General features: G+C 36.8%; 1 protein-coding gene across 3 annotated transcripts in view; it reads left to right on the top strand.

Moving 5' to 3' along the window:
* Positions 1-17,900, top strand: part of HECW1 (HECT, C2 and WW domain containing E3 ubiquitin protein ligase 1) — a 434,723-nt gene that overhangs the window by 284,371 nt on the left and 132,452 nt on the right. For all 3 annotated transcript variants that reach the window (XM_035026508.1, XM_035026507.1, XM_035026506.1), the window contains one exon: positions 5,261-5,430. In XM_035026508.1, coding sequence (XP_034882399.1) covers positions 5,261-5,430 — 170 coding nt within the window. The remainder of the gene's footprint in view (positions 1-5,260; positions 5,431-17,900) is intronic.

The raw sequence follows: 17,900 nt of genomic DNA, 5'->3' as shown, positions 1-17,900 counted from the left end.
AATGTATTCTGTAATATATTAACAATGGGGCAAACTGGGTAAAAGATATGTTGAAAACTTTGTACTATCTCTGCAACTCTTCTGTAAATCTAGAATAATTTCAAAATTAAAAGTATAAAGAAAAACTGAGTTACCCTGCCTAAAAAGATATACAAAGCTCAGAGCCCTACACACTAACTTCCATCCTAAGTGGTCTTTGAGGAGACACAATGGCATGAAGCTCTAGGACTCTATAGAACACAGTTGGAAAACTATTGCCTTAGCTTGTTATCAACCAACAAATGTTGCAGACCATGAATGTCAGAGATCTAAGACCACATGATCTTAGTACATGAGTGTCCTTGCATTTTTCATGTCTAAGTGAGCCCCAGTAAAGAAAATGTGTGCCTAAAGAGCCACTGGTAAGCAATTAGAGTAAGATTGCAGGATACAAGGTTAATAAACAAAAAGTCAATTGCTTTCCTATATACCAGCAATGAACAAATGGAATTTGAAATTAAACACACAATGCCTTTTTATATTAGCGCCCCCCAAAATGAAATGCTTAAATATAAATCTAACAAAGTATGTACAAGGTCTATATGAGGAAAACTACAAAACTCTGATGAATGCAATTAAAAAGGAACTAAATGAATGGAGAGATATGCCACACTGATAGATTAAAAGACTCAGTATTGTCAAGATTTCAGTTTTTCTATAGAATGCAATCCCAATTAAAACCCCAGTAAGGCATTTTGTGGATATTGATTAAATGACTCTAAAATTTATAGAGAGAGGCAAAAGAGCCAGGATAGCCAACACAGTGTTGAAAGAGCAGATCAAAGTTGGAGAACTGACTTACTTAACTTCAAGACTTACTACAGCCATGGTAATCAAGATAGTGTCATATTGGTGAAAGAATAGACAAATAGATCGGTGGAACAGAATAGAGTACCCAGAAAGAGACCCACATAAATTTAGTCAAGTGATCATTGACAAAGGAGCAGTGGCAATACAATGGAACAAAAACAGTCTTTTCAACAGATGGTGCTAGAACTACTGGACATCTACATGCAAAAAAAAAAAAAAAAAGAATCTATATCCAGAACTTATATACTTCACAAAAGTTAACCCACTAAAAAGCTAGTAGAACTAATAAATTCAATAAAGTTGCAGGATACAAAATCAAAATACAAAATCTGCTATTTCTTCACTAATAATGAACTCTCAGAAAGAGAAATTAAGAAAACAATCCCATTTTTAATTGCATCAAAAAGATTAAAATACCTAGGAATAAATGTAACTAAGGAAAGATGGACCAGTACACCAAAAACAAGAAAACATTGATGAAAGAAATTGAAGAAGACACAAATAAATGGGAAGATAGTCCATGCTCATGGATGAGAAGAATTAATATGGTCAAAATGTCCATACTACCCAAAGCAATCTACACATTCAATGCAATCTCTATCAATATTCCAATGGCATTTTTTCACAGAAATAGAACAAAGAATTCTAAAACTTGTATGGAACCACAAAAGACCCCCAAAAACCAAAGCAATATGAAGAAAGAAGAACAAAGTTGGAGGAACCATTCCTGATTTCTAACTATATTACCAGAGCAATCAAAACAGTATGATATTAACATAAAAACAAGACACATAGATCAAAGGAACAGAAAAGAGAGTCCAGAATAAACATACTCGTTTATGGCCATTTGATTTACAGCAAGGAGCCAAGAATATACAATGGGAAAAAGACAGTCTATTCAATAAATGTTGCTAGGAAAATAGGACAGCCACAGGCAAAAGAATAAAACTAGACCACTGTATTACACCATACACAAAAAATAACTCAAAATGTATTAAAGACTTGAACATAAGGCCTGAAATCACAAAACTTTTAGAAGAAGTTATAGGCAATAAGCTCCTTAACATCAGTCTTGGTGGTGATTTTTTTAGATTTGACACCAAAAGCAAAGGCAACAAAAGCAAAAATAAATAAATGGGACTATATCAAACTAAAAAGCTTTGCACAGCAAAGGAAACTGTCAACAAAATGAAAAGGAGTAATAGAAAATAATTGCAAACTGTATGTCTGAAAAGGGGTTAATATCCAACATGTATAAAGAACTCATGCAATTCAGCAGAAAAAAAAAAGTCTGACTTAAGAATGTGCAAAAGATCCAAATACACATCTCATCAAAGAAGACATACAGATGGCCAACAAGTACACAAAGAGATGTTCGACATCACTCATCATAAGTGATATGCAAATCAAAACCACAATGAGATCATCCTTTCACACCTGTTAGAATGGCTAGTATCAAAAAGACAAGAGAAAACAAGTGTTAGCGAGGAGGTAGAAAGGTGCACTGTTGGTGGGGACATAAATTAGTGCAGCCACTATGGAAAACAGTATGGAGTTTCCTCAAAAAATTAAAAATAGAACCACCATAGGATTCAGCAATTCTACTTCTGGGTGTTTATCCAAAGAAATGAAAACACGAACTCAAAAAGATATATGCACCCCCATGTTCACTGAGGCATTATTTACAATAGCCACAACACAGAAGCAAACTAAGTGTCCACAGATAGATGAATGGATAAAGAAAATGTGATATATATATATACACAATACAGTGATATTCAGCTATAAAAAAGAATGAAATCTTGCTATTTGTGACAACATGGATGGACCTTGAGGGCATTATGCTAAATGAAATAAGTCAGATAGAGAAACACAAAGACCATATGACCTCACTTATACGTGGAATCTGAAAAAAAAAAATCAAGCTCATGGATACAGAGAATAGATTGGTTGGGGCTGGGCAAAATGGGTGAAGGTGGTCAAAAGATACAAACTTCCTGTTATAAAACAAATAAGTCATGTGGATGTAATGTACAGCATGGTGACTAAAGTTAACAAATACTGTATTGTGTATTTGAAAGTTGGTAAGAGAGTAGATCTTAAAAGTTTTTATCAGAAGATAAAAAGTTATAATGATGTGTGGTGACGGCTGTTAAATAGACTTATTTGGTAACTCTTTTGCATTATATACAAATATAATGCAAATATATGAATGTTGTACACCTGAAACTAATATAATCTTATGTGTCAAGTATATCTCAATTTTTAAAAATAACTCAAGGTGGATCAGACCTAGGTGTAAAATGCAAAACTATAAAACTCCTTGAAGGTAACAGGAGAAAACCTACATGACTTTGGGTATGGCAATGGCTTTTTAGCTACAACACTGAAGATGTGGTGCATGAAAGAAATAATTGATAGAGGACGAACTTTATTAGAATTAAAAACTTCTACACCACAAAAGACAATGTCAAGAGAAAGAGAAGACGAGATACACTGAGAAACTATTTACAAAATACTCATCCATTAAAGGAACATTATCCAATATACAAAGAACTCTTGAAATTCAATATGAAAACCAACAACTCAATTTAAAAAATGGACCAAAGATCTTGGCAGACATATCATACAGATGACAAATAATCATATGAAAAGATGCTCCATATCTTATGTCACCAGGGAAATGCAAATAAAAACAACCATGAGATACCACCACATACCTATTAGAATGGCCAAAATCCAGAACACTGACAACACCAAATGCTGACAAGAATGTAGAACAATGAGAACTCTCAATGGTTCCTAGTGCAAATGCAAAATGGTACAGCCACTTTCAAAGACAGTTTGGTGATTTGTTACAAAACTAAACATACTCTTACCATAGGATCCAGTGATTGCACTCACTCCTTGGTATTTACCCAAACGAGTTAAAAACTTAACTCTGTACAAAACCTGCACACAGATGCTTATAGCAGCTTTATTCATAATTGCCAGAACCTGGAAGCAACTAAGATGTCCTTCAGTAGTTGAATGGGTGAATAAACTGTAGTACATGCAGATAATGGATTGATGTTCATTGCTAAAAGGAAATGAGCTGTCAAACCAGAAAAAGACATGGAGGAATCTTAAATGCATATTACTAAGTGAAAAAAAGTCAACCTGAAAAGGCTACATACTGTATGATCCCAACTATATGACATTATGGGAAAGGCAAAACTGTGGAGTCAGTAAGGAGATCAGTGGTTGCCTGGGGGTGGGGCTGGGGGAAGATAGGGAGAGGTGGAGCACAGAGGATTTTTTAAGGCAGTAGAAATATTCTGTATGATACTCTAATAATGGATACATTTGTCAAAACCCATAGAATGTACACCACCAAGAGTGAATGCTAATGTAAACTCTGGAATTTGGGTAATAATGATGTGTCAGTATAGCTTCATCAGTTGTAATAAATGTGCCCCTCTAATGGGAGATGTTGATAATGGGGGAGGCTCTGCATGTGTGAGGCAAGAGGTATATGGGAAAATCTGTACTTCCTCTTAATTTTGCTGTGAACCTACAACTCCCCGCTCAAAATAAAGTCTTTTATTAAAAAAAAAAAATCAGCTGATGACATTAGCATGTGTCTAAGTTAAAAGAAAAAGGAAGAAGAAACTCAATACTTTTGTGTTATTAGGGCAGAAAGCCAACAACTCCTGATTTGCCATTCTTACGTTCCTGTTGAAATGCTTAAGAAATAACAATTATTTGTACAAACCTGCAGAAACAGCAGGAGCCTGGAAAACTACTCAGCTACCTTCCAGAAACCAAGAGGAAATTTCATTAACCAAAACTCAGTGAAATCCTGAAACCCGAGAGGGATGCCATGCAGGATGGGCAGCATGGGGCTGGGGAAGGAGACAAAATCTCTGTTAATTGGTTCCCATTTTGGTTCTGCCACATAGACATGGGCTGATAGACCTACTATATTCATTGTGAGACTACAGCCCTTGGTTTTCTTACATCTCCACTTTGCAGGGGAATTTTCACTTAGACCCATGGAATTTTCCATTGGATTTCTTCCCTCAGTGTCCACCAAGTTTCCTGAGGTGACCTCAGACCCTCACTCCAAGCTTCCTGAGGAATGCTGGAAGTCCAGTCCAGGAAGGGCCAACCATCCTCTCTTAAAACACATAGTGACCACAATACCTGTTGTATTGACCTCTGACAAGGAATAGTTTTATACATGCCAGTAAATGTTCCATATAATGGGTTCTGTAGACATACCAGTCCATATTTGTAACGAGGTAGAAAATAGTCTAAAGATTGGAAAGACTTTTCCATATTTTAGATGGACTTTCTCCTTGTGTAAAGCCTGATATGATCTTTAACCTTACCAAAATACATTTAAATTAAAATGTTCCTAATTTTATAGATTTCCAGGCCATGGGGTTGAAGAAAGGGATGTTTTTCAACCCAGACCCTTACCTGAAGATTTCCATTCAGCCTGGAAAGCACAGCATCTTCCCTGCCCTCCCACACCACGGACAGGAGAGGAGATCCAAGATCATAGGCAACACCGTGAACCCCATCTGGCAGGCCGAGGTGAGTGCTGTGGGCCCTGAGAAGAAGCCTAAGGTGGCCACCTGAAACAACTGACCACAAGCCAGCCCACATGCCGTGCCCTCCTTCCTTGGCGCCCCAAACTGCTGCTAAGTTCATGGCTCTCTGGTCTTAGAAGGGAGCTGTGTTCTCTGTGGGTTGTAACTCAGGGATCTTGATGGAACCCCTCGAGGCAATACCAGGAAACTCTTTGTTGCAGCTACACTCAGTAGCCCTGCTACAGCTTCTTCATCTGATTCAGAACCTGCATCTGAAAGCAAGGCAGCCTCTCCCTACCTCTGTGTGGGACAAGGAAGAGAAGCATTCTTACACTCTTCCTGCATGTGCAGTCCTTAGGCAAGAGTGCCAAATTTTAAATGTGTCCCTCTAGACCAGTTCCGGAGATTCTAAAACTGTCAGTTTCCTGGGACAGGTAAATCATTAAGCCCTAGAATACCCCTGGGAGCTACATATTGTTTGATTTAAATAAACATGAATCCTAATTGTGTACGCCATCTTCCTGGTCTGAATGGTGCTAGAGCATTGAACGGTGTGTTCGGTCTCGTGGAGGCCCATCTCCACTTCCAAATGTGTGTCCTCCACCAGCCAGGAGTGAGGACGTTCCTCAGCAAAGCCACGTGATGTCAGGCTTGGCCTCACAGTGACTAAGTCCTCTCCTGGAGAACTAGCGGAAAGTTGTCACAACCCATTTGGCAGCTGACTCACAGGCTTCAGCTTGAGGGTGTGACCTGCTAACTGTGTGGGCGGGGAGGCGGGGAGGCTTAGGGCATGGGAGGGGCTACAGAATAATGTTGGAGTTAAAAGCACAGAATTGCAGCCACACAAATCTTGGTTGAAATCCCAGCATGGCTTGTTACCAGTTGTGTAGATGTAGGAAATCAGACATCCTCAGTCTGAGCCTCGGTTACCTTCATCAGGCTGTTACTGATGAGAACGCGCTACTCCTACCCAAGGCACTTGCTTTGGACAGGTTTCCTTCCTTTATTCTTCAGAGGAGGTCATCTCTGACATGGGCTTTTCAAGCATTCTTGAACAAGAAAGTGTGATTAGATATTTGGGGGCAAATCTTGTTCATTGTCTCTTAAATTACACCACCCACTTCCTAGGCTTAATTAACCCAGACCCAGGCCTTACAGAGGAGCAATGTTACAGCTTTGAAGTTAGAGCAACGTAAAGGAAATTGAATTGCACTTAAACTTCCTACTACTTTGGTTATCAACAGATTCTAAAGCGCTGAAGATACCGGTAGCATGGAATAATGAATCTTAAATTATTTGTTCCTTCAGTCCTGGCTCTTCTCACCAATTATTTCTGGTCTCCTCACTGCATTCCTGGGGATAATACATGATGCTACAGGAATTTATAGTACATGAAAAAAAAAAAAGGTTTCTCTCTTCTGAAGAACTTCAGAGCAACTTGTTCTAAAACATTTAGTCATAAAGGTATGATAAGTCCTCAAAGAACATTTCAGAAACCCAACACCATCAGAATGTTTTTTGTCTAAAACTGTCAGCTAGAATCCACTTTAAGTTCTGAAATTATTCCTGAGTCTTTAGTTAAGATTTACTTCACTCTGGAAAGATCCTAGCAAACCCTCACTAGACCTCTGCTTTTGACCTCCTGCATTCTATCCAGCATCCCGTGGTTAAAGTTGGTATTCTTTCTTTTTTTTTTCTTAACTGGATGATGGGCATTAAAGAGGGCATGTGATGTAATGAGCACTGATGAATTACTGAACTGTACATCTGAAACTAATGATACACTGTAGGTTAATGAATTGAATAAATAAGTAAAAAAAAGTTAAGTTGGTGTTCTAAAATAAGTTTTGCCACGTCTCCCTGATGAGGCTCAGACTGAGGATAACTGATTTCTCAAGTTCAACGTCAAATAACTTGACTGAAGATCTGCACTTTCAACCCCTAAATGCTCTCCTGTGCAGAGCATCCAAGGACTTTGCTGTCCCAGCATGGCTTACCACTTGCGTAGTTATGGGTGCACTTGGCTCTAAGCTAGAGGAAGTGGGGCCAGCTGTGATATTTCTCACAACCAAGAAGTCCAGAGGGAAGTGGTTCTGGTAGTGCAGCTACTGAGAGCACCAACGAGGGACTCGAGCTCTCTGGGTCTTCCCACTGCGCCCTTAGCAGATGGCTCTCATCCTCCTATTTTAAAGCCTCAAACTCAAGTTCCAGGTAGGAAGAAAGCAAAGAGGCAAAAAGCCTTCTCCTTGTAAGGCTTTGCGTTTTTATTCTGTAAGAGAAGCCCTTCCCAGCAAAAGCCCTATGACCTGTCACAGACCTTCACCTGTTTGGGAAAATCTAGTGCTTCAGTTCCCCAGCTCTATAGTAAGGAGAGCAAAAGGAGGGGTGGTTGAACATGGGTGTTGAATAAAACAATCTGTAGTGTGGGCAATGGGCTTCAGCTCTGCTGTACGGTACCTTACACCTCAGACATTATGCTAAGACCACTCTCAGTAGCTGCTGTCCCCCACTGCCCCTCATGCTTTCACATGGTTGCATAGATTGTCTTTGCTCGTGTCTGCCTAAAATGTACGTTCCCAATGAATCCAACTAGCAGCTCCTGCTCATCCATCAAGACTCAGCTAAAACACCACCTCCCTTATGGGCCACTCCTTGACCCCCCCACCCCGGGCCTCAGGAGGAAAGTGCTCTTTCCTCTCTGCCCCTTTGTCTAGACCTCTATCATACTGTCTTTTATTTGCACATCTGTCTTTCCTGTGAGCCTTTGAGCTCCTCAAGGGAAGGAATCATATCCAATTCCTGGAACCTACTAATAATAGGCTATATAAGGCTTATATATAGGGCTTACTATGCCAAGCAGTGTAAACATTTTATATAATTAACTCAAGCCTCACAACAACCCTATGAGATATGTACTATTATTATCCCCATTTAAAGATGGGGAAACCAAGGCACAGAGCAGTTAAGTAATTTTCCCCAGGTTTCATAGCTATTAAATGGCAGAACCAGAATTTGAAGCAGGTCATCTGCCTTTAGAGCCTGATACTGATCAATGTTTTGTGTAGGTGGTTGTAGATAAATTCTGGAGAGAGTATCCATAGATTCCATCGGATATGCAAAGATTCTATCGGATATGCAGTGAGGAGACCAGAAATAATTGGTGAGAATAGCCAGGATTGAAGGAACAAATAATTTAAGATTCATTATTCCCCTTCAGAGGAAAATAAAGTTTAAATTGATAGCACTGGATGATAAGGCTGAAGGCAGTTATCAAAAAGTTTAGTTTGGTCTTTCAGCTAATCATATGAACTACTACTCCTTGAAGATAAGTTTGAAGGTTCTGTGAGAACTTTTTTAATGGGGAAAGCCAGGTGAAGTTCTTCTGGCTGATTATTAATTTAAGAAATGTTACTGAGTATCTATTCTGTAGTAGAAACAGAAACCTCTGGAAGGACACAAAAATGATTGATAGGTAAGACCTCTCAGGCTGGTGGAAGGAGACAAGACAATGAAATAAATGTTCTAATCAAGGTATGGACCGAATGCAGCAGAATACTGAGGGAAGACTTCCCAGATGGTGTGCTGTGGGACTTAGGTCTTGATGGGTGATGAGACATTTTTGGGGAGTGGGTTGGGGGCATTCCAGGTAGAAGGAATAGCATGTGCAAAACTACCAAGGCATCTCACAAACACTTGGGGAACTCTATAGAAATGGCATGTGGTTGAAAAATAAAAAGAAAAAAATGCCATGTGGTTGGAGCTCATGGTACACACAGAGAAGTGATAGCTATTGGGCTGGGCTTACTCCAGTTACATACATCCAGCGTGGTTCTCTTATTTCTTTTCTTTTTCTTCTTTTTTTTTTTATGTTCAGTTAGCCAACATATAGTATATCATTAGTCTTTGATGTAGTGTTCAACAATTCATTAGTTGCATATAACACCCAGTGGTCATCACAACATGTACCCTCCTTAATACCCATCACCTAGCTACCCCATCCCCCCACCCCCCTCCCTCCAGCAATCCTCAGTTTGCTTCCCAGAGTCCAGAGTCTCTCATTGTTTGGTTTTCTTATTTCTTACAAACAAAACCTAATGTTGGGTTCTGGGTCTCACATTGCAACTTCGTGAATGAAATGAAGATTCCCTGCTCCTACAGAATTCATGCACATCTTTAAATTTCTATGCAACCGGGTAAGTGAGAACCAAACTGTCCTACTTTCTGTATATACCTAATAACATATAAAGGACATTCATGAGAAATAATTGAAGTTACCTGAACTTAAGAGCAAGAATATCCTTTAGTGTATAGTTTAAATGCTAATTTTATTTCTGTGATTAATGTTGCATTAAAATCTTATGCAATTTTTTCAAATTTAGGCAAGTTCAAACTTAAAACATGTTTTTGCTGATTAAAACATGCTAAATCTTAGAAAAATACAGTTACTATCAGAATTTTATTTATTTATTTTTTTACTATCAGATTTTTTTTATTATTATGTTATGTTAATCACCATACATTATATCATCAGTTTTTGATGTAGTGTTCCATGATTCATTGTTTGCATATAACACCCAGTGCTCCATGCAGAACGTGCCCTCTTTAATACCCATCACCAGGTTAACCCATCCCCCCATCCCCCTCCCCTCTAGAACCCTCAGTATGTTTTTCAGAGTCCATCATCTCTTATGGTTCTTCTCCCCCTCCGATATCCCCCCCCTTCATTCTTCCCCTTCTGCTATCTTCTTTTTTTTTTTTTCTGGTTTCTCTTCAGATCGCATAAATCTTTTGCCTTTTACTATCAGAATTTTAAAATGAGGAGGGAAAATTGAGAGAAATACATACTAAATATAATGTCAACTAAAAAATTTTTTAAAGAAGACTACCATGTTGATTGATCTCTTTTTTTATTATTATTACTGTAATTAGAAACTGTTTTCACCCAGGGAAAACTCTCCTTGATTTTCAGCTCTGTTTACTTTCCTGAATGGATATAATGGGCACTTATAAGATTATAACCACGCAGAGAAGTTAAATAGAAAGTGGCAGCAACTGAAGAGTTTTGGGTTATTTATTCAGAGTGCCTATGTGGAGAGTATATTTAAACCTCTAAATCTAACAGGGAACTCCTATGTGCAACTTCTCAGAAATATCATGTGGGTTGAGCAAATATTAAAATCAAGCCTGGGGCCATGGTGTTTGTCAGCCTCTACTCTATTCTGTCTCAGCCTTCAAAGCTGGGTGGATTAATCCCACACATGTACAGTATCAGTCTGCTCCAATCTGGTCACAAGATTAGAAGACAAGACATTGCCTCCTAGAGCTTATATTCTAATGTAAGAAAACAAAACAAAAAATTAACAAGACAATCGCAAGGGAAACTAAGCAACACGAAGGAAATACTACATTGTAACATGATGTACATGATGGAGAGGAGCTAACTTAGATAGCCATGGTCCAGGAAGACCTTTCTGAGTTGCTGTCACATGAACTGAGAGACCAGACACATGAAGGCCTGGTTAGATGTATGTTGCAGATCGAGGAAGCAGCTAGTATGAAGGGCCTGAGTGTACCAAGCTTGGCAGGCTTACGCAACAGCAGGAAGATCATTGTGGCTGGAGAAGAACCGTGTGTGAGGGATGGGAGTGAGATACAAGATGAGGCTGGGGAGGGAGGCAAGGCCCAGCATCTTGTAAGTCAGGGGAAGTGGTTGGGATTTTATTCTAAATGTGGTAAGAAGCTATTGGGGTAGGAAAGCATCATGTTCTGATCGAAATTTATCCAAATGTTCCTGCTGCTGTGTGCGGAATGGATTATAAAGAGTCAAGAATGGAAACAGTTGGTATCTGCTTCTAGCTGTCCTGGAACAGCATTATGGCACACTAACACATAATACCTAGAACAGCCAGGTATAATTAGAAAGAAAAAGAAAAAAGGATTTGTGATCATGAGAGATGGTCAGGACAACAGGACTCGTGTGGCCAAAATCCTGGAGAGAGGGACATCTGGGTGGCTCAGTCGGTTAAGTGTCTGCCTTCTGCTCAAGTCAGGATCCCGGGGTCCTGGAATCGAGCCCCGCATCGGGCTCCCTGCTCTGCGCGGAGTCTGCTCCTATCTCTCCCGCTCCCCCTGCTTGTGCTCTCTCCCTCTCTCTGACAGATAAATAAATAAAATCTTTAAAGAAAAAAAAAAAAAAAGATCCTGGCGAGAAAGGAATTTCAAGTGAGTCAACTTTCTGCAACTGCTTTTTATGAAAGGGACAAGAAAGTAGGCTTCAAAAGCTGCTGAAGATCAAAGAGGAGTTTTCTGTAGTTTGACTGCTGAAGAGACAAAACGTGAAGTTCTGGATCCTCCAAGGGGAGATGTCCTAGCAAAACCGTAGATTCTCAGTTAGACCCCTGGCTGGCTACAGTGAAGGAATCAGGGCCAACCAATGGTAGAAAATTTCAAGATAGCTCAAGCAGCCCAGTCAGTCCCTGATTCGTTAAAATAGTATCTGACCTCAGTAACAAAAGGAATGGACCATGGGTGACTTTTTATTATTATTATTATTATTATTATTATTATTATTATTATTATTATTATGTTCAGTTAGCCAGCATATAGTACATCATAAGTTTTTGCTGTAGCATTCAACAATACATAGTTGCATGTAACACTCAGTGCTCATCCCAATACGTGCCCTCTTTAATACATGGGTGACTATTATTGGAGTTATCAGAGGTAGATTTTAAATACTATTTTATGTTTTTAAACTTAAGAAGCTAGACATAAATAATAAAAATACAACTAGAAAATGCCCATCCACTTTGAAAATTAAGCAAAAAAACTCCTAAAAAATCTAGAGGTCAAGAAAGAGATCATAATAAAAACTAGAAGATATTTTGAACTGAATAATAATGAATATATAACATATCTAAACTTGTAGGATGCAGATAATTGGAAAATAAGCTGATCCCAGTGATGTGAGTTTCCCTGTGATTAAACTACTATACCAGTACCGTGGAGAAGATGAATGCAGAAATCACTGAATTAGAAAACAAATACATGATAGGGAAAGTTAACAAAAATTACAATGTAGTGATTGTACTTGTATTAAAAAGATGAGTATTATTAAAATATTTATGCTAATAAATTTGAAAATTTAGAGGAAATGGGAAATACTCTTTACATGATTATTTTTATCATGTTTATTAAGGAACAATTTACAAACATAAATACAATTCATTACATACAACAAAAAGCTGCATTAATTTAAAGCAAACAGTTTGGGGTGGGGGGGCGCCTGGGTGTCTCAGTTGGTTGAGTGTCGGACTCTTGGTTTCAGCTCAGGTTATGATCTCAGGATCATGAGATCAGGCCCCGCGTTGGGCTCCATGCTCAGCAGGGAGCCTGCTTGAGCTTCTCTTTCTCCCTCTATCCTTCCTCCCCCACTCAAATAAATAAATAACTCTTTTAAAAAAAATAAAGGAAATGATTTGATTGTAACAAGGTTGCAGGATACAACGTTAATGTACAAAAAGTCCATTGCTATCCTGTATACCAACAATGAGCAAATGGAATTTGAAATTAAAAACAATGCATTTATATTACCATCCCCAAATGAAACACTTAGATATACATCTAACAAATTTGTACAATAGCTATATGAGGATAACCACAAAACTGTATTGAATGAAATCAAAGAACTAAAAAATGGATATATAGTCCATGTTCAGGGATAGGAAGATAATATTGTCATTAAGTTCTTTCTAACTCCATCTATAAACTCAATGCAGTCTTAAAACCCCAAAAAGTTATTTTATGGATATTGACAAACTGATTCTAAAGTTTACATGGAGAGACAAAAGACCTAGAACATCCAGCACAATTATTGGAGGAGGAGAACAAAACTGGGGACCAATGCTACCCAACTTCAAGGTCTACTATAAAGCTGCAATATCAAGAAAATGTGGTATTGGGGGGAAAAAAGATAACTAGATCGATGAACAGAGTAGAGAGCCCAGAATTAGACCCCCACATAGTCAACTGATCTTTGACAAAGGAATAAAAACAATACAATGGAGCAAAGATAGTCTTTTCAACAAATGGTGCTCGAACAACTAGAAATCCACATGCAAAGAAAAAAATCTAGAGACAGACCTTATACCCTTCACAAAAATTAATTCAAAATGGATCATAGACCTAAATGTAAAATGCAAAATTATAAAAACTCTGAAATTAACACAGGAGAAAACCTAAATGACCTTGGATTTGGTGATGCCTTTTTAGATATAATACCAGAAGCATGGCCGATGAATGAAATAATTGACAATCTGGACTTCATTCAAATTAAAACTGCTCTGTTAGAGAGTATATCAAGAGAATTAGAAGATAAGCCACAAACTGAGAGAAAATATTTGTAAAGGCATATCTGATAAATGGTTGTTATCCAAAATATACAAAGAACTCTTAAAACTCATTAAGAAGAAAACAGTCAATTTAAAAAATGGGCCAAAGATCTTGACAGGCATTTCACCAAAGATATATGGATGGCAAATAAGCATATGAAAAGATGCTGCACATCTTATGTCATCAGAAAAATACAAATTAAAATAACAATGAGATACCCCTGTAAGCCTATTAGAATGGCTTAAATCCAAAACACTTGCAACACAAAAGCTGGAGAGGATGTAGATCAACAGTAAATCTCATATATTGCTGGTGGGCTTGCAAAATGGTACATTCACTTTGGAAGACAGTTTGTCAGTTTCTTAAAAACTGAACATACTCGGGCGCCTGGGTGGCTCAGTCGTTGGGCGTCTGCCTTCGGCTCAGGTCGTGATCCTGGAGTCCTGGGATCGAGCCCCGCATCGGGCTCCCTGCTCCGCGGGAGGCCTGCTTCTCCCTCTCCCACTCCCCCTGCTTGTGTTCCCTCTCTCACTGTGTCTTTCTCTGTCAAATAAATGAAATCTTTAAAAAAAAAAAAAAAAACAAAACAAAACTAAACATACTCTCACAAAATGATCCAGCATTCGAGGTCCTCAGTATCCAAAGGATTTGAAAACTTATGTCCACACAAAAACCTGCACAAGAATGTTAATAGCACCTTTACTTATAATTGCCAAAATTTGGATGCAACCAAGATGCCTTTCAGGAGGTGAATAGATATATAAACTGTGGTAGATCCAGACAATGGAATATTATTTAGCACTAAAAAGATTCAAGCTATCAAGTCATGAAAAGACATAGTGGAGACTTAAATTCTTATTATTAAGTGAAAAAAGCAATCTGGAAAGACTACATACTGCATGATTCCAACTATATGACATTCTGGAAAAGGCAAAACTAGAGACAGACAGTAAAAGTTCAGTGGTTGCCAGGAATGTGTAGGGGAGAAGGATGATAGGTAGAGTGCAGAAGATTTTCAGGGCCATAAAAATACTTGGTATATTATGATGATGGATATATCTCATTTTACATTTATCCAAATCAATAGCTTATACAACAGGAAGAATTAACCCTAAGGTAAAGTGTTGACTTTGGGTGACTATGATGTGTCAGTGCAGGTTCATTCTTGGTTAAAAAAAAAAAAAGTGCCATTCTGGTGAATGATGTTGATGACGGAGGAGACTATGCATGTGTGGGGCAGGGGGTATAGGGGAAATCTTTGTGCCTCCCTCTCAGTTTTGTTATAAATCTAACAGGGCTCTAAAAAATAAATTCTTTTAAAAATTGCTTTGGCTCCTCTAGAGTTTTTGTATTTTCTTACAAATTTTATAAAGACCTTTGAATCTGAAAAAAAAAAAGGAGTTCTGGAATTTTATTTGTAAATTTGTTGAATATTAATTATTCCGTTCTATGAAATGATACATTTCCATTAATTTAGGTCTTTAACTGTGTTATGTGGTTTTCAGTATAGAAGTCTTGCATACTTTTTTTTTTTGTCTATTGTAAGTGGAATCTTTTTTTCATTTCATTTCCAATTATTTGCTGCCTACATCTAAATTTTTCTATATTAATCTTGAATCCTGCAGCCATACTAAATTCTCTTACTAATTCAGTAGTTATTTTGTGTGAGGATATTTAAGTAAACATACTGCAGCAAATAGAAGTAATTTTACTCAATCCTTCCTAAACTTATGCCTTTTGATTTGTTTGTTTGTTTTTGATGATTTGCCTTATTGCAATGTCCAGAGCATCTAGTACAATGTTGAATTGAAGAGGTGACAGAAGGCATTTTTGCTTTATTACTGATTTTAGGGGGAAAACATTCAATATCTCACCATAAAGTATACTGATACTAGATTTTTTGTAGATGCTCTTCATCAACTTAAGAATGTTTCCTTCTATTCCTAGTTTGCTGAGAGTTCTTTTTTTGATCATAGATGATTTTGAATTTTGTTAGACACTTTTTCTACCTGTTGAAATGACTCCACAATTTTCACCTTTATTCTATTAATATGGTAAATTACCATGATTTATTTTCTAATATTAGACCAACCATGCATTCCTAAGATAAATTCTACTTAGTTAAATGTATCATTATTTTTATCTATTGTTGCGTTTCTTTTACTAATATTTTATTAAGGATTTTTACATGTACATTCATGAAGAATGTTGATCTGTAGTTTTCTTGTATTAGTCTGGTTTTGGTATAATTTTATCTGGTCTTATGAAATGAGTTTTGAAGTTTTCCTGCTTTTATATGTTCTGGAAGGATTGTGTATAATTGTTATTTCTTCCTTAAATGTTTAATAGAATGTATGAGTGAAGACATTTTAGACTACAGTTTTAAAATATGTGAAAAAGTGTTAAAACATGAGTTCAATTTTTAAATAGAAATAGGGCTATTCAAGTTAACTGTTTCTACATGGGTACGTTTTTGTAATTTTGTCTCAAGGAATATTGACATTTTTCTTCCTGCAATTTTTATAGGGTTGTTCCACATAGTGTTTTATTGTCCTTTAATGTTTATAAATTAATTAAGGATAATATTTTTCTCATTTTTTTAATGGTGAACTGCATTTTCTCTTTTTTTGTTGTTAACCAATCTAAATATGGCTTTATAAAATTTGTTGATTTTTTTCCAAAGAACCAGCTCTTGATGATAATTTTCTCTATTTTTCTTTGTTTTCTATTTCTTTCTATTTCTACTCTTAATTTTATTTCTTTCCTTCATTGCCTTCTACTTACTTTAGGGTTATTTTGCTCTTCTGTTTCTAGCCACTTAAGGTGACATTTTAGGTTTTGATTTTAGACTTACTTTTCTTCTCTAATATGATCTTCTAAAGCTATTAATTTTCTTTTAAGCTGTGGTTTAGGTGCATTCCATAAAATTGATATCTTTTTTATTTTCATCATCATTCAGTTCAACATATTTTTTAATATCCCTTCTTTGACCCATGGATTATTTTGAAATGGATTGTGTAAAGTCCAAATTTTAAGATTTTCTTAAATATCTTCTTGTACGGATTTCTAATTCAACTTCATTGTGGTCAGAAAACATACCTGGTATGATTTCAATCTACTTGAATACATTGAATCATGTTTTACAGTGCAGTATATGGTATATTTTGGTGGATTTTTTATGTACACTTGAAAAGAATGTGTATTCTATTGTTTTATGTGGTGGTCTGTAAAAATTAAATTCAAGGTACTGCTCTTACTGTCTAGCTTTTTATCAATTGCTGAGAAAAGGATGTTTAAATCTCCTGCTATGATCATGGAATTATTGCTTTCTCCAATTCTGCCAACTTTTGCTTTATGTATTTTGAGGCTCTTTTGTTAGGTACATGCATAGTAATGTTGTCCTGACGAATTGGCCCTTTTAACATTATGAAATATCTCTCTTTGAAATACCCTATCTTTGGCAATACCCTTTGTCTTGCAGGCTGTTTTATCTCACATTAATATAGCAGCTCTAGCCTTCTTATGTTTGATATTTGAATGGTATACCTATTTTCGTCCATTTACTTTCAAAATATTTGTGTTCTATATAAAACGTGCATATCCTGTAGACAGTTTTTCACCTACTGTGATAATCTCTACCTTTAAATAGGAGTCTAGTTCATTGTCATTTAATGTAATTATTCATATGGTTGTATTTAGGTCTATTTTTTTTATTATTATTTGTTTTCTGTCTGTCCTCTTTATTCTTTTTTCAGGTTTTTTTTTTGTTTTCTTTGTTTTTGGATTATTTGAATACTTTCTAGAATTCCATTTTAATTCATCTATTGGATTTTTAGCTACACATTTTTGCATTACTTTCTTTGTAGTTGCTTTAAGGACTACAATATACCTTCTTATATTTTCATTATCTACATTGACTTAATATTATACCACTTCACAAAAATGTGGTAACATTTCAACAATATTTACCTGCATTTACCTGTGCCCATGATCCTTTATGGTATAGTTGCCAAATATGGTACATTTTATAATACATTATAAACCCCACATGGCTATGTTATAAGTTTTGCTTTAAACAGACAT

The sequence above is a fragment of the Mirounga leonina genome, unplaced genomic scaffold, assembly GCF_011800145.1.
Source record: "Mirounga leonina isolate KUSES-001 unplaced genomic scaffold, KU_Mleo_1.0 Mir_199, whole genome shotgun sequence".
Taxonomy (NCBI): Eukaryota; Metazoa; Chordata; class Mammalia; order Carnivora; family Phocidae; genus Mirounga; species Mirounga leonina.
This window is presented reverse-complemented; position numbering and strand designations above follow the sequence as displayed.